Below are 16,404 nucleotides of genomic sequence, written 5' to 3'. Positions count from 1 at the left end.
ATGATCCAAATTCAGTTGCTTGGCAATGGACTCGTATTTATGACCATGGATGTGTCCCAAGGTTGCGTGATCCCCTTTTGCAACCTTCTGATCCCTAAAAAGTCAGTGGGGAATCCAGATTCCCTTACAGCCATGTGACAAAACACAATGATTCACTTAACAACTATGGGCAGGGGAAAGAAAACTTTACTTTTAGCTCAATCAACCTTTATTGTCAAAGTACAACATGTGTACAATGAGATTGGCTGAGCCTCCCTTCATGCACCCCCCCCCCCCAACACAACTCACAGTGAGGACAGAAGTCCCTAACCCAGTCCCAATCTTATTACACTATGTGACCTTGTTGCACAACGTGTCAGCCCTGCAAGTCTATGTTGACATGAAGTTATTTTCCAGTTCAGAAGCCCGACAGCCCACGGGTAGAAACTGTTCTTCAGCCTGTTGGTGCAGCTGGCCATGCTTCTATAACTCCTACCCAATGGTAGGAGAGTGAAGAAGGGCTGACAGGGGTGTGAGTCGTCCCTGAGAATTTTCCTCACTCTTCTAAGGCAGCGAGCCCTAGCAAGGTCATCTAGTGGTATCAGGGAGCAGCCCACGATGCTTTGTGCTATGCTCACCACCCTCTGCAATGTCTTTATCTGCAGCTGTCAAGCCAGCATACCACACCGTAATGCAATATGAGAGGACACTTTCTATTGTGGACCGGTAAAAGGAGGTCATCAGTCATTTTTCCATTTTATTCTTTCGCACGACCCTGAGAAAATGGAGTCTCCGTTGGGCCTTTCTGGCCACCTGGGTTGTGTTGATTTTCCAGGTGAGATCTTCGCTGAGGTAGACTCCCAGGAATTTGAAGGAGGAAACTTTCTCCACACAGCCCCCCTCGATGTAAAGTGGGGCAGGTTCCTCTCTCTTCTTCCAAAAATCTAACACTATCTCCTTTGTCTTGCTGATGTTCAGGTGCAAGTTGTTTTCTAGGCACCATGAGGACAATTTTTGAACCTCCCCACTGTACGCTGTTTTGTCTCCACCTGTAATGAGACCCAATACAGTAGTATCATCTGTGAACTTAATGATCACAGTAGATGGGTCAGATGATACACAATCATGTGTGTACAGTGAGTACAGGTAGGGACTGAGCACACAGCCCTGTGGGGAGCCAGTGCTAAGCTTCAGGGAGGTGGATGTGACAGACCCAGCCCTCACTGTTTGTGGCTGGTCCCTCAGTAAGTCTTTGATCCAGTCACAGATGGAAGAGGGAAAATCCAAGTCAGTCAGCTTTTCAGTAAGGATGCCGAGCAAGATAGCATTGAACTGGGAGAAAACCTGAGGGGAATTAGAGTCAGATTTCCCACAGATGTGCCAAGATGACATGCCTAATAAATCTATACTTTGGTGAACATTGTTAGGAATATGAGTCACCTAACAGCTATTTGGGTTAGAAATATATAAACCAGGATAAACATTTTAAAACTGTATCTTTAAGAAAATGCAAAACTGTAATTAGGTGTGGTTTCTCAAACGGCCATAAGATGGAGCCAGAAACCTGAGTTGTTTTAGTCTTAGTCTCAGAAGAGAGTGTGAGTGTATCTCTGTTTCCTTCTGTTGGAAAGTACTGCTCCATTTCTTCTAATTGACTGATATTACTGGATTTAATGTAAGTCTGATACTGAACTGTTTTTGACACTGGAATTTGATATTTGGATTATCCCTGGATGAAAACTGACTGATTTTACCTGTGAATGACTTTGGACTGCCTATTTTGGACTTTGCTTAAACCTTTCTGGAAGTAAAAACCTACATTTACTGTACAGTGTATCTGTGTGCTCTGTGTGTATTATTCCAACACTACTCTTTATACGTCTCCCTGTATGCGCTCATTCTCCTAACAGGGTATTACCTCAACAAACATGCCTGCCTTGAAGTTTTGATTCTATTGGGTGTGTTACTTAAAACCCTGATACCAGTGAAAACAGAACTTATGGGAGGGCACGCATGCACCCCTAAGCTCCATTTTTACTGGCAGAGGGCTGCAGGAGGCCATTATGACTGAAAACAAGGCCTCAACAAGTGACATCAAGCTGCCCCCCCCAGCCATGTTCCCCACCCCTTGGCCTCCCAAGGTCAAACACAAACCTGATGCGGCCCTCAATGAAATCTAATTTGACACCCCTATAGAGTTTCCCTGCCTGAACAGGTCGCCAACCAGTGGGCTGGGGAGCACTGGTAGTCCGTGAGAAAATTTTGGTGGTCGGCAGAAAAATGTCACCCCCAAAGCACACACCCCCAAGGCAATTAATCCAGGCTGCGCAGGAACACAAGGCTATGCTGCCCAAATGGCCCATGGGAACACAAGGCTTGCGTTGCTTGCATTGCAAACAACACGAGGTAGGGAGGAGGGGAAGGGTGGAGGGGGGGAACTTGCTCCACTTGCCCCACGTGCCTGGCCTGGCCATCGGGCTGCTGCTTTCTGCTTCTTTCTTCTTCTGCTTTTGGCTGCATGCAAGGAAAGCAGCAGAAGTCTCTCTTTCTCTCTCCCAAACTCCGCCAGAAATGAATCTTTGGGACCCTGGAAGGCATCCTGCTCCAAGAGGCCTGCGCTGATGTGACAAGTCTCACAAAGACTCATTTCTAGCAGAGTTTGGGGGAGAGAAAGAAAGACTTCTGCTGCTTCTGCTGCTTTCCTTTCGGAGCTGGAGATGGTATCCTGCAATCCCAAATAAAGAATGATTGATCGTTAGGAAAACAGGGTGGGGAATTTTCCTGCAGACTTGTTGGGGGATTTTCCCAGGATCTCTGGTCCACTAGATTTAAAATTATGAATTTGATGGTCCCCGAAGTCCAAAAGGTTGGCGACCCCTGTACTAGAAGACCTCCCACGTCTTTTCCAATTCTTGTTATCCTGTTCAGTTGCTGGCACTTGTCCGGCGGCCTCCCAGCTCCCTAGTTTTTAAAATAAATAAATTGAAAGCATTTTTAAAAAGTCAGATGAGACAAAGTTACAGGCAGATGCCAAGTAAGTTGTTTGCAGACAGTACGTTGGGGACTCCAGCTGGAGACAATTGCTCCTGAACGTCTGATTGACTTCTGTTTTGTGAGAGGGCTGCTTAATTTAGCTCCCCAGATAAAGATATATCGTCTTACATTCAGCTCTTCTGGCTCAGCCAAATCATGGTGCGGGTTGAGTTCAGTTCGCGCAGCGGAGGCAGCGATCTTTTGGATGTATAAGTAGCGCTTAGAAGTGGCATTGAATCACAATATCCAGCAAATTGCATTAAAATAATACCAAAACCGTTGATGAGAGAGATCTTGGGCGTCTTTGTTTCCCTTTGATAGAGCAGGCAGAGAACAGCAGTATCTCCGCTTAAATAAATGAAAATGACTTCACAAGAAAAGAGATCTTTTGCATCAAATATTGAGTGTTCCATTATGATATGTTTCAAGGGAGTTCAATCAATCAGTCGTTATTCCCTTCCTTCCCCTTCATCCCTTCCTCTTTCCTCTCCTTCCTTTTTTCTTCCTTCCTTCCCTCTTTCCCTTCACCTCTTCCCACCCTTCCCCCTCTCCCTTTTCCCCCTTCTCCTTAATTCCTTCCTTCCTCCCTCCCGCTCCCTTTCTTTCCTCCTTCCATCCTTCCTTCTTTCGGCCCTCCCTCCCTTCCTCCCTCTCCTTTTCCCTTCTCCTTCCTTCCTTCCCACCTCTCTCCTTCTTTCCTCCCTCCCTTCATTCCTTTCCCCTTTCTCCTTCCTTCCTTTTTCCTCCCTCCCTCCCTTCTTTTCCCCTTCTCCCTCCCTCCCTTTCCCCTTCTCCTTCCTCCCTTCCTCCCTTCTTCTTCCCTCCCTTTCTTTTCTCCCTTCCTCCCCTCCCTTCCTCCCTTCCTCCCTTCTTCTTCCCTCCCTTTCTTTTCTTCCCTTCCTCCCCTTCCTTCCTCCCTTCCTTGCTTCCTTTCTCCTTCTCCTTCCGTCCTCCCTGCTCCCTCCCTCCCCTCACTTTCTTTTCTCCCTCCCTCCTTCTTCCTTTCCTTCCTTTCTCCTTCTCTCTCCTTCCTCCCTGCTCCCTCCCTCCCCTCACTTTTTCTCCCTCCCTCCTTCTTCCTTTCCTTCCTTTCTCCTCTCTCCTTCCTTCCTTCCTCCCTCCCTCCCTCTCCCTCGCTTTCTTTTCTCCCTCCTTCCCTTCTTCTCCCCTCCCTTCCTTTCCCTTCCTTCCTTCCTTCCTTCCTTCCTTCCTTCCTTCCTTCCTTCCTTCCTTCCTTCCTTCTTCCTTCCTTCCTTCCTCCTTCCTCCCTCCCTCCCTCTCCCTCCCTCCCTCCCTCCCTTTCTACTTCCTTCTTTAAAACAAAGAACAAAAAGCTACTACAGGTAGTCCTTGACTTACAACAGTTTGTTTAGGGAATTTACAACTGCACTGGAAAAAAAAGTGAGCAATGACCATTTTTCACACTTACGACCATTGCACCATCCCCATTCGGAAAGGGTCACATGAATTGCATTTGGATATTTGACTACCGGTTCATATGATGGTTACAATGCCCGAGGGTCCTGGGATCAGCTTTTGCAACCTTCTGATAAGGGAAGTCAATGGCGGAAGCCAGATTCACTGAACGACCCTGATAGTAATTTAACAACTGCACTAATTCACTTAACAAATGTGGCAAGAAAAGTCGTAAAATGGGGCAAAACTCACTTAGCAAATGTCTGATTGAGCAACCTAATTTTGGGGCTCCATTGTGGTCATAAGTCAAGGACTACCTGCACTTCATCACGCTATGAAGACAAGGTGTCTACAAGGTGTCTACAACTTCAGTTATGGGGAGAGTAGATGTTGCCTTTTAAAGGCTTTGAAAACCAAAAGGATACAGCCAAAAGGAATGCAATTTATGCCTGCCTGAAAGGAAGGAATGTGTTCAAACATTAGCTGTTTTCTCCTGTTAATGAATGGATTCCACGCTTCAGGTTTGATTAAGTAACTGAAAATAAAAATGTGTTTAAGCTAGAAGAGGGAATGTTTTCCTGGTAAACGTTGCATGTCCTACCAGTCAATGACTATTTCAGCTTCAACTGCAACAACACAAGAGCACACAACAGATACAAATTCAATGTTAACCGCTCCAAACTTGATTGCAGAAAGTACGACTTCAGCAACAGAGTGGTCAATGCCTGGAATGCACTACCTGAATCTGTTGTTACATCCTCAAACCCCCACTCCTTTACCCTAAAACTATCCACTATTGACCGCATCCCATTCCTAAGAGGTCTGTAAGGGGCCTGCATAAGCGCACAATCATGCCTACTGTCCCTGTCCTATTGTCCCCATTTATTCGTCCCTATTTCCTGTATTCATACTCATGTTTATACTTATACCTATTATCTTGTAAGTGATCGACAAATCAAATCAAATAAAAATAAAAATAAATACAGTTAAACCAATCCATTTCTCAGTGGTTGAGACAATACCTCTTTGTTCCCTAACTTCCAAAACCAAACCGAACAGTTTCATGATATATATATATATATATATATATATATATATATATATATATATATATATATATATATATATATATATATATGTGATCTTTGGTTATTTGGGTTTTCTCCCGTAAGATTCAAAGTATCTAGGCAACGTTTGGCGAGGTCCCACTCGCCATCTTCAGGCTGGTGCTTTCGGCTTAGTGCCAGTGCAAGCAGTGTGTGACCGGAGCTGCCATCTCTATATACAAGTGGTGGGGGATGGTGTGCTGGGCTGGTTGGCTGTGCTGCAGCCTCTTGATTGGTTGATGGAGTTGATGTTGGTATAATGGGCTGTGTAATGGCCTTTTGTTGTAGAGATATCCTGGATCTTGTGCTGTCATCTCCTGGGTCGTTAGCCTCTTGGGTTTTAACGGCTTGGGTAATGGGTTGTGTGATGGGCTTGTGAGTTCTTTTGTTGTGGTATCCTGGGTCTCCCGCGTAAGATTCAAAGTACAACAAAAGAACAACAAAAGAACAACAAAGTACAACAAAAGTACAACAAAGTACAACAAAAGAACAACAAAGTACAACAAAAGTACAACAAAAGAACTCACAAGCTCATCACACAACCCATTACCCAAGCCGTTAAAACCCAAGAGGCTAACGACCCAGGAGATGACAGCACAAGATCCAGGATATCTCTACAACAAAAGGCCATTACACAGCCCATTATACCAACATCAACTCCATCAACCAATCAAGAGGCTGCAGCACAGCCAACCAGCCCAGCACACCATCCCCCACCACTTGTATATATAGAGAGATGGCAGCTCCGGTCACACACTGCTTGCACTGGCACTAAGCCGAAGCACCAGCCTGAAGATGGCGAGTGGGACCTCGCCAAACGCATGCCTAGATACTTTGAATCTTACGCGGGAGAAAACCCGAATAACCAAAGATCCACATACAAATACCTGAGAACCTCAGAAAACATATATATATATATATATATATATATATATATATATATATATATATATATATATATATATATATATATATATATATATATATATATATATATATATATATATATATATATATATATATATTTTTAAAAACCACCCTGTTGGCATTTTTTCTGCATCTTGCTGGGGTAGGATCAATCATCAAGGACTACAACTCAGCTAAAAAAATGAACTCTGAATTCCTGTTGCTTTCAGTGGGACCACCTCAAAGAATTCCACTTTTGTCTACCCCAGAACAAGGAGCTTTCGTGCTATTTTCAAGTATTCTTCTGGAATATAACCATGAGACAATTTGATGGATTACTTTGAATTAAAGCCATTTTGTTCCAAGCTTGAGACAATGTGTGTGTTCTAGTACATGTGCATTCTTAATTGGCTGAGATATTTTTCTGCCCAGGCCATTTTTCTGTCCATTTTTCTGTATTGTCTACAAAATAGCTCCTTTGGGCCATGGTAAAATCTTGTACTGAATAAAGAAGATAAAAACAATATGATTTTATCACACTGCACCGCATGCATACAGAGAGAGAGGGAAGGAGGGAGGGAAGGAGAGGGGGGAGGGAAGGAGGGAGGGAAGGAGAGAGAGAGAGAGAGAGAGAGAGAGAGAGAGAGAGAAAATAGTTCAGGTTTACATTTTCAACAACAGATAGCTGAGTATCCAAAGAAGAAAAAATAAATAAATGTCTGGGAAGATGCTTGTTTATTGGATTTCTTTTTATTTAGAATATTCCTGTAAAGCAGGTTTGCTTGGTTCCAAAATAAAACAATGCATTTTGAAAGATGACAAAAGACGGATTTTTTTTAAAAAATGTCATTAAAATATAAATGCAGAATCATGTATGTTGCCCAGAATAACTTATTCAGATGGGTGAGTATAAAAAAAATCAAATCAATAAAAAGAAATGCAAAGAAAATTCACTTATAGCAATCCATGGTGACAATAGATAGATGATACAAGACAAATGATAGATGATAGATAGCTAGTAAAAAAAAGGGGAGGAGGAGATGGTAGACAAACTCAGTCATACACATACATAAATGACTCAAGATAAAAAAAAAAAATAAATACAGTAATTGGGAAATTTACTGTAATTTCCACGTTTAATTGGCTCCCAACACCCTTCCAATATTCTGATCAGAGCAAACACAAAGAGCACTCTCTTCAGATAGCAAAAAAAATATATGTTTATGAAAATCAGCAAACATCAAACACAGTTAACTGGCAAAAAAAATGGGATAACAAGCAGGCAAATATGAGAAGTAAATAACAGCCACAAATTTAAAAAGGAGAGGATTTTGTAACAGGAATATGCATTTTCAATAACTGTCTGTCTGTCTGTCTGTTGTTCTGTCCATCCATCCATCCATAAGTAGCATGCTCTATTTATTCCACCATCGTTTATGTCTGTAGTAGGAGCTATGGAAAAGAGGACACCAGGTGATCCCTCTGTTCTGTAATGCTGTGTTTTGTACCCTCCGATTCTGAAGGAAACAATGTGGTGAATGGGGATGATGGGTCCAATAGTAAGGAAGCACAGATAATATAGGCAAATGCTCCTTGGGGTGGGATTTTCCTTCCAATAGATTTGCATATCTGATGCAAATTTGCAGAAAACCTATTGGTATCATAAAATCCTTGTCTAAAATGTTTGCAGAAAATGATAACATTCGATATTGTGTTACCTCAATAATTGTTGTTGGTTTTCTTTTCTGTGTGTGAGTGTGTGCGTGTGCATATATGTCTTCAAACCCAGAGGTGGTATTCAGTAGGTTCTGACCAGTTCCGGTAGCAGACATTTTGAGTAGTTCGGAGAACCGGCAAATACCACCTCTGGTTGGCCCCGCCCCCATCTATTCTCTGCCTCCCGAGTCCCAGCTGATTGGCTGGGTCTTCTTTGGTTGCCCTGCACAGGAGAACGGAGCTGGAAAGCAGGTTAGTGGGGTGGGGAGGGAATGGGGTTTTTGCAGTAACCTTCCCCTGCCACGCCCACCAAGCCATGCCACGCCCACAGAACTGGTAGTAAAATTTTTTGAATCCCACCACATTCTTGACTCCTGGGAATTTTGGGGGTACATTGTCACAGTTGGTTTACCATTATCTTCTTCCTGGGTTGAGAGAAGGTGACTGACCCAAAGTCATTCATGTGGGTTCATACCTAAGGTAGCACTAGAATTCATTGCCTCCTGGTTTCTAGCTGGTGCTTTTACTTATTGCACCAAACGAACAGGGTATAAGAGTAACAGAGTTGGAAGGGATCTTGGAGGCTACCTAATCCAAACACTGCTCTTGCAGGAGACCTATATTATTTCTGATAAATGTCTGTCCAGACTCTTCATTGATGGGGCACCCACAACTTCCCAGTTTGTTCCACTGGTTCATTGTTCTCACTGTTCGTCATTTTCTTCTTAGTTCTAGGCTGCTTCTCTCGTTGGTTAGTTTCCATCCATTGTTTCTTGTCCTGCCTTCAGGTGCTCTGAAAATAAGTTGGCCTCCTCTTCCTTGTGGCAGCCCTTCAAGTATCGGAAGACTGCTATCGTGTCATCCCTGGTCCTGCTTTTCACTAGACTTAATAATGTTACTTTGCTGCCGTTCGTCAGATTTTTGCGGTCATTAACTGAAATCATGTGACGGGGTACTTGTATAACTTCACATGAAGGTTTTCATATTCTCCTCCATTGATCTTAGTAACCTGATGAATTCTACTACGATAGGTTCCCCCTTTAGCAACACTTGAATTATCTACACCTCAAAACATGTTGGCGTGTCACCTATGAAGGATAAGTTCAGAAAGACAGAAGAAGAAAAATTTACAATGCTGTGAGGTACAAGAAGAACAAAATTGGCACTCAGGAAGATTTTTTATATTTTTTTGATAAATTGAAATGTTGGAATCCTTCATTGTTGAGCCCAATGGAAAAACTATGGAGATGTCTTCCTTGTATTATTAATCAAGATTGTGGGACTCTATTCTGGGTATGAAATGTTCCCTTGGAACATTCTGTCTTCTTTAGAGTCTGGGCTCCTCCAGTGCTCCAGGGGCAGTTTGTCATTTCTGGAAGAACATTTTCTAAAGAGAGGAGTGGACCATGGTGTTCCAGAGAAAAAATAATTATGCTATCAGGGCTGTCAACATTTTCCATGATCCCATGTTTTGAGGAGGAGGAGGAGGTGGTGGAAGAAGGAATTAAAATAGTATCTATTATTATATAACTAGCTTGATACTTGTGCTTTGCTATGAAACTATATGATCGGGCTTAGTTTTTGGTGAGGAAAATAAGGGGCGGGCGGGGATTCTGCCTCTGCCTACCAGCATCCATCAGTATTCATCTGGCTAGCATCCTGTCAGTGTGTGAGAGAGTTGAGGGCTGTTTGGAAACTGAAGCAGTATTTGCTGTGTGAGCAAGAAGGAGACAGCAAGGAGCCTGGGTGTGGCTTAGTTCAACTGTTCTGTACTAAAGCTGCTTGGTGCTCTGTAACTAAAACTGAAACTCCTCTCCTCTGCTTGTGTTTTGCATGTGGGGAGGGGAAGTAGAACTCCTTAGCATCAGAGCGTGTTAATAATAATATACAAAATAGTAATATTCTGATGGTCATTTCAAAAAATCCTTTCTTAGTGAGCACCTAGAAGCCAAGAAGAACATATGTCCCAAATGTCAAGTTTGTAGGCTTTATGGTTCTGGAGATTTTGTGATGATGCATGAGTGGTATTTCGCTTTTATATAGAGAGATAAATGTTTGATAGCCGATGAAATTTCAATGGGAATTCTCATTCATCCAGGTCATGGTTGTCTGAAAGAGGCTTTTTCAAAAGGCAACTGGACATTGAAGCCCTGAACTGAAGAAGCTTCTTGGATGAGAAGCAAAACATCTTCAAAGAAAAACAAAGTCCAGTTGCTTTTTGAAAAAGCACCTTTCAGACCATCCGAAGTTTCATGAAGAGACCAATGAGCTGAAGAGGTTCTGGATCCATTTTAGACCAATGTGCATCATATGCTCCATTACCTTTCTATGAGGGTTGACACTGGCAAGTAAGCCAACATCCTAGGATATTTTGGTATTGCATTATTATTAGTATTACGATTCATCACACAGTCAAGCAGATATTTAGACTAGTTTTGCCCTTTTGGTTCATATCTTGAGTCCTTCTCAAGGAAATGAGATAGGCAGATTTTTTTTTTTAATGGTGCTAAATGTATCATTGCATGATGTGATATGTTCGAAATAAAGCTGCCTTTTGCAATTGACAAATGATGGTTTTGTCAATGCCGATGGTGTTCAAGTAATTCTCCAGATATTTTGGAATTGCAACCAAGACACCAATCACACTTGGCTTTCTTTTGCCACCATTGTTCTACTATTTTTAAGGAGCCTCGGTGGCGCAGTCGTTAGAGTGCAGTACTGCAAGCTACCCCTACTTCAATTGGCAGATCAAATCCCACCAGGCTCAAGGTTGACTCAGCCTTCCATCCTTCTGAGGTGGGTAAAATGAGGACCCAGATTGTTGGGGGCCAAAAGGCTGACTCTGTAAACCATTTTGAGAGGGCTGTAAAGCACTATAAAGCGGTATATAAGTGTAAGTGCTAGTGCTATTGCTATTTTCAGCTCTTTATATTTTGTGATTTTCTCCAGTTCTTTCAACTAAGATAATTAAAGGCTTGGAGATTATAACATATGAAGAATGGTTGCAGGATTTGGGTTTAGTTATTGTAGAGAAAAGAAGGACAAGGGGAGGCATGATAGCAGTATTCCAGTATTTGAGAGGTTACCACAAAGAAGTGGGGGTCAACTTATTTTCCAAAGCACCAGAAGGCAGGACAAGAAAAAATGGATGGAAACTAACCAAAGAGCAAAGCAAGCTGGATCTAAGGAGAAACTTCCTAACGGTGAGGACAATTAACCAGTGGAACAACTTGCCATCACAGAAGTGGTGGGTGCTCCATCACTGGACATTTTTCAGAAGAGACTGGACAGCCACTTGTCTGAAATGGTATATAGGGCCTCCTGCTTGGGCAGAGGGCTGGACTAGAAGACCTCCCAGGTCCCTTCCAGCTCTATTCTGATTGTTTCTCTTCTCTTCTGTTGTCTCTAGGTATTGCCCCTTCTTTTAAGTGTTATCCACAGTACTATCCATTAAAGTAGTATTTATTAATTTATTTTTATATAATAAACCTTTGTGGGTGGAGGAACAATTTGAAACTTCATGAAAGGGTCAATGGCCTGAAGAGTTTCTGGATTCCTATTTTAGACAAATGTTCATTCTTCATGATAAATAACATGTGCTCTATTACCCTCCAGTGAGGGCTGAACCAAGAAAATAAGCCAAGAACTTTAAGACCACACAGGCAAAGTATTAAATCACACTTCACATACCATCAGGGTGTGATGCTAGTTCGCCTCCTCGTGATGCACCCTGGATAGCATGGAAGTGTGAACCAAATGACTAGCCACAATTGGCAGCCAGACTACATTGAAGAATTGGCAGTTAACGACAGTTGGCAGTCAGACATCTCTGTAGAACTCCTGGCTCTCTAAATACATGGCTAAATTGAAAAACAAAATGGCTCCCCATCCACTGAGCCACCAGCTCTATGAAGGCAGGAAACCTTAGTGAAGGAGTGCAACAAAATTACAACTCGCTCAACAACTGTCTTAACAATTTTGACATACAGTGGAAAGCCAAATTGGCTGCTGAACACCCAGATACAGGCAGTTTCGTAGATGACCCTACACAATTATTATTGGCATCCTTCAGTCTCAAGAGACCATGGTATCATGCTCTGAAGAGAGGTCCTAAAACAGCATCTAGTGTGGCTAAAAAGGCCAATTCGAGAGAGTGGCAATCCCATCCACACTGAGGACAGATACAGTCTGTCCCCTGACCAGATTTCGCTGGTTCCGCGACTGCCTCTTTGCCTCAGCCTGCCGAACAAGTGTCTCTTCGAATTGGAGAAGGCCATGTTGCGTCTTTAGCTTCCAAGCTGAATAATCAGAGGTCAAGGTTTGCCAGCTGTTGATGTCCATTCCCAAGGCCCTTAGATCCCTCTTGCAGATATCCTTATATCACAGCCGTGGTCTCCCTCTAGGGTGCTTTCCCTGCACTAATTCTCCATACAAGAGATATTTCGGAATCTGCCCATCAGCCATCCTCATGACATGCCCAAGCCAGTATAAATGTCACTGTTTCAATAGTATATACATGCTAGAAATTCCAACACGTTCCAAGACTGCGCTGTTCGGAACTTTGTCATGCCAGGTGATGCCAAGAATACGTCAAAGACAGCTCATACGAAAGGTGTTCAACTTTGTTTCCTGTAAAGCAGGGGTCCCCAACCACCGGTCCGCGGACCGGTACCGGTCCGTGGAACAAGTCCTACCGGGCCGCTGGTTTGCTGGGCGCCGCCATCTTTTTTTGATGAAAAAGTGCTTCCGGTGAGCTTTTCCAGGTAGAAAGCTCACCGGAAGCACTTTTTCATCAAAAAGATGGCGGCGCTAGCGCTTCGTGAGCTTTTCTGGGTAGAAAGCCATTTCTACCGGAAAAGCTCACGAGCGCTAACGCCGCCATCTTTTTGATGAAAAAGTGCTTCCGGTGAGGTCACCGGAAGCACTTTTTCATCAAAAGATGGCGGCGCCCAGCTGATGCGGTACCGGCGCGGCGCCCAGCTGATGCCGGTACCGGGCCGCGGCGCCCAGCTGATGCCAGTACCAGGCCGCGGCATAAAAAAGGTTGGGGATCACTGCTGTAAAGGGTCCAAGACAAAGGCTCTATAGACCTGGATCTTTATATGTTCCAAAAGCTTCATATTATGCCATACTCTCTTTGTATGTCTGGAAAATGTGGTGGCTGCTTTACCGATACATCTATTCAGCTCAATGTCTAAAGAGAGAGTGTCGGAGATAGTTGAGCCAAGGTACACAATGTCACGGACGATCTCCACAAAAGGTATCAGGTTTTGACCTTCCTCACCTGCATTGGTCAACGATGAACAGGATCCGTACCCAACACAATGTCTGCCAGGACTCCTTGTTTAAGTGGGGTCTTGTCTCTATCCCTCAGTGTGACTGTGGTGCTCTCGACAAAATATCCATCACATTGTATCTGAATGTCCATCAAGAGCTTACACCGGTCCAATGTCTGATTTTTTTTCCAACCCTGTCCTTGAATGGCTGGGTGGACTGGACATTAACATTTGAACCTACTATAAGCCCATGTATTTGCCATATGCTAAATAAATAAATAAATCACATGCCATCCATATATAAAACTGAGGAACAAAAGCCAGCATGAAGATTTAAACACAAACAATTATAAAGGAAGTAAAGCTGCATGCTTTTGTTCTACAGTAGTTCATCTTCTTTATCAGAGTCTCTTCTATCAGCAATTAACTCTCTAATAAAGAAGATCAGGATGGTCCCAAGATTTGTCCTTGAGACTCCTAACAGTGCTGGCTGGGTTTCTGGAAAAATATATATATTATTGCTCTGCCTTGGGCGATGCTGTGACAGTTTCCACCAGCATTTGCATGTCTAAATTTTCTGCATCCATTTTCTCCACTTTCATAATAAACAAGCTACAAATTTATCTTCTTGTTCCTGCTTTTTACCATTTTATGTGACTCGCAATAAATTTACTCCATTTGCTCAGTCATGGACAATTGTTTTGATTGTCTGGACCTGTTAAATGGGGTTGGGGGTAGACAGGACTGTTTTTAGTTCTCTTCCTCTGAGAACTTTTGGTCTCCTTTATGCTGTTGGCGTTGTTGGGGTTGAGTGGAGGGTTGAGGCCCAGCCTTAGGCCCCAACTTTGAGGGGCATAAAGCTCAACTATTTAAAATGTAACTGCTTGGTGAGATCATCTGTTGGCCCCTGGTTAGGTACCATCCATACAGGTAGTCCCCAACTTTCAACGGTTTGTTTAATAACAACTAAAGTTTCATAGTTTCATAGTCAGTTGCGATGTATGGCTGTGAAAGTTGGACCATAAAGAAGGCTGAGCACCAAAGAATTGAGGCAAGGGTGGGATACGACAGGGTTAACTACCGGTTTGGGATTTATGAGCTTCTCTGCCCGCTGTGAGCTGCACACCTGTAAATTGTCACTAGCACGCTGCGTGCAGAGAAGCAGCCTTTGAAACAGCTCTCTTTTCTTGTTTTTTTAACTGCAGCTATGCCTCATTTTGCAGCTGAAGTTGAAAAAAATCAGGAAAGAAAGGTCAGGTAAGAGTCTGGGTGGGCAGGTGGGCAAAAACATCAGCAGACATAGAACCGGTTCTATGTCTGCTGCTCTTCAGAGCTACCGGTTCTACAGAGGTGGACAGAACCAGTAGAAACCCACCCCTAAATTGAGGCCTTTGAACTCTGGTGCTGGAGAAGACTCCTGAGAGTCCCTTGGACTGCAAGACAACCCAACTGGTCAGTCCTAGAGGACATCAACCCTGATTGCTCTTTGGAAGGCCAGATCCCGAAGATGAAACTCAAAGACTTTGGCCACCTCATGAGAATGAAGGACTCACTGGAGAAGAGCCTAATGCTGGGAACGATTAAGGGCAAAAGAAGAAGAAAAGGGACAACAGAGAATGAGGTGGCTGGATGGAGTCACTGAAGCAGTTGGCGTGAGCTTAAATGGACTCCAGAGGATGGTAGAGGACAGGAAGGCCTAGAGGAATGTTGTCTATGGGGTCACGATGGGTCGGACATGACTTCGCAACTACCAACAACAACGTTTCACAGAATAGAATAATAGAGTTGGAAGGGACCTTGTAGATCATTTTGTAGATCATCCCCTGCTCAAGCAGGAAATCCTATAACATTTCAGACAAATGGTTGTCCAGTTTCTTCTTAAAAACTTCCAGTGTTGGAGCATTCACAACTTCTGGAGGCAAGTTGTCCCACTGATTAATTCTTCTGTCAGGAAATTTCTCCTTAGTTCTAAGTTGCTCCTCTCCTTGATTTCTTCTCATGCATGTTTTTGCTTCACCATTTATTATTCTTACCACATTCAGCAACCATGATTCAATTTCACATTCATTTATTTGTTTTTCTTTGTTTGCTTGTTTGTTGGCCATCTTACCATAGGGTAACTCTGAGCAGCTTCCAGACATAAAAATGTCTACATGAAAACTAAGAGTAAATTAAAACCAAGATTAAAATCAAGGACACGTGGGGAGGAGGGGTGGAGATAGAATGAGGGGAGGAGGTGGGATAGGCTGTTAATCGATCAACATTGGCACATAATCCCCATAATTAATGCCTATTCACTTGATCCGATGCTTCCATTGCATCAGGAAAGATGCAATAAATGTTCTTTTTCACTTTCTCAGCTCTGAAAAATCTTTCGTTTCATTGGGGAACAGGAGGGGGGGCAGTGTCTAGAGAAAAAGAGTTCTCACATCCCTGTTTTTAATCTTGCTCTTTTTGTGAATAGCGTATGAATAGCGTATCTCCTTCTTGCCAGAAACTGGCTGCTTTCTGACTGATTAAAATACATATGGTAATGTCATCTAACAAAACTCTTGCCATATTCCGAATGACAGGTTGCAGATAAAAATGAATTATGTTTGAATTAAAATCCATTTCCAAATATGAAATTATCTTACCCCATTTGACTTATTTGACTTATCCTCACCGCGTTAACCACAGAGATGGTGGGTTTTGTTTAATATTGACTTTGTTAAGTGCTTCAAGGTCCCCCTATGAAGGTTATCTTGTAAATATAAATTTGATTGAATCCCTCATCGAGTTTCTGTGTGGATTCAAAAAAAGAGATCGGTGCTGTTAGCCTCTGGAAAATTGATAAGGTGACTTACTCTAATTGATCTGTTTAGTTTCTGAGGGTTCTCTGGAGAAAGGAAGACAAGTGTTTGCAAACCGATTACATCTTCTCACGTTTATGACAAAATAGGGTTAGGTATCTGGATTTGGCTAAAAGGGGT

General features: G+C 43.0%; 1 protein-coding gene across 3 annotated transcripts in view; it reads left to right on the top strand.

Moving 5' to 3' along the window:
• Window positions 1-16,404, top strand: part of LOC148131550 (adenylate cyclase type 8-like) — a 57,966-nt gene that overhangs the window by 29,301 nt on the left and 12,261 nt on the right. Inside the window, exon 2 of one of the 3 annotated variants that reach the window (XM_087962207.1) lies at window positions 8,945-8,968. The exons of 1 other annotated variant lie outside the window; for it this stretch is intronic. In XM_087962207.1, the coding sequence (XP_087818333.1) occupies window positions 8,945-8,953 (9 nt within the window). In that variant the 3' untranslated portion in view covers window positions 8,954-8,968. Of the gene's footprint in view, window positions 1-396; window positions 1,562-8,944; window positions 8,969-16,404 lie in introns of those variants that run through there. One more of the 3 variants, XM_087962205.1, reaches the window with a different exon arrangement.

The sequence above is a fragment of the Notechis scutatus genome, chromosome 3 (genome assembly GCF_049901735.1).
Source record: "Notechis scutatus isolate UNSWTSFEM ecotype Mainland chromosome 3, rNotScu1.2, whole genome shotgun sequence".
NCBI lineage: Eukaryota > Metazoa > Chordata > Lepidosauria > Squamata > Elapidae > Notechis > Notechis scutatus.
This window is presented reverse-complemented; position numbering and strand designations above follow the sequence as displayed.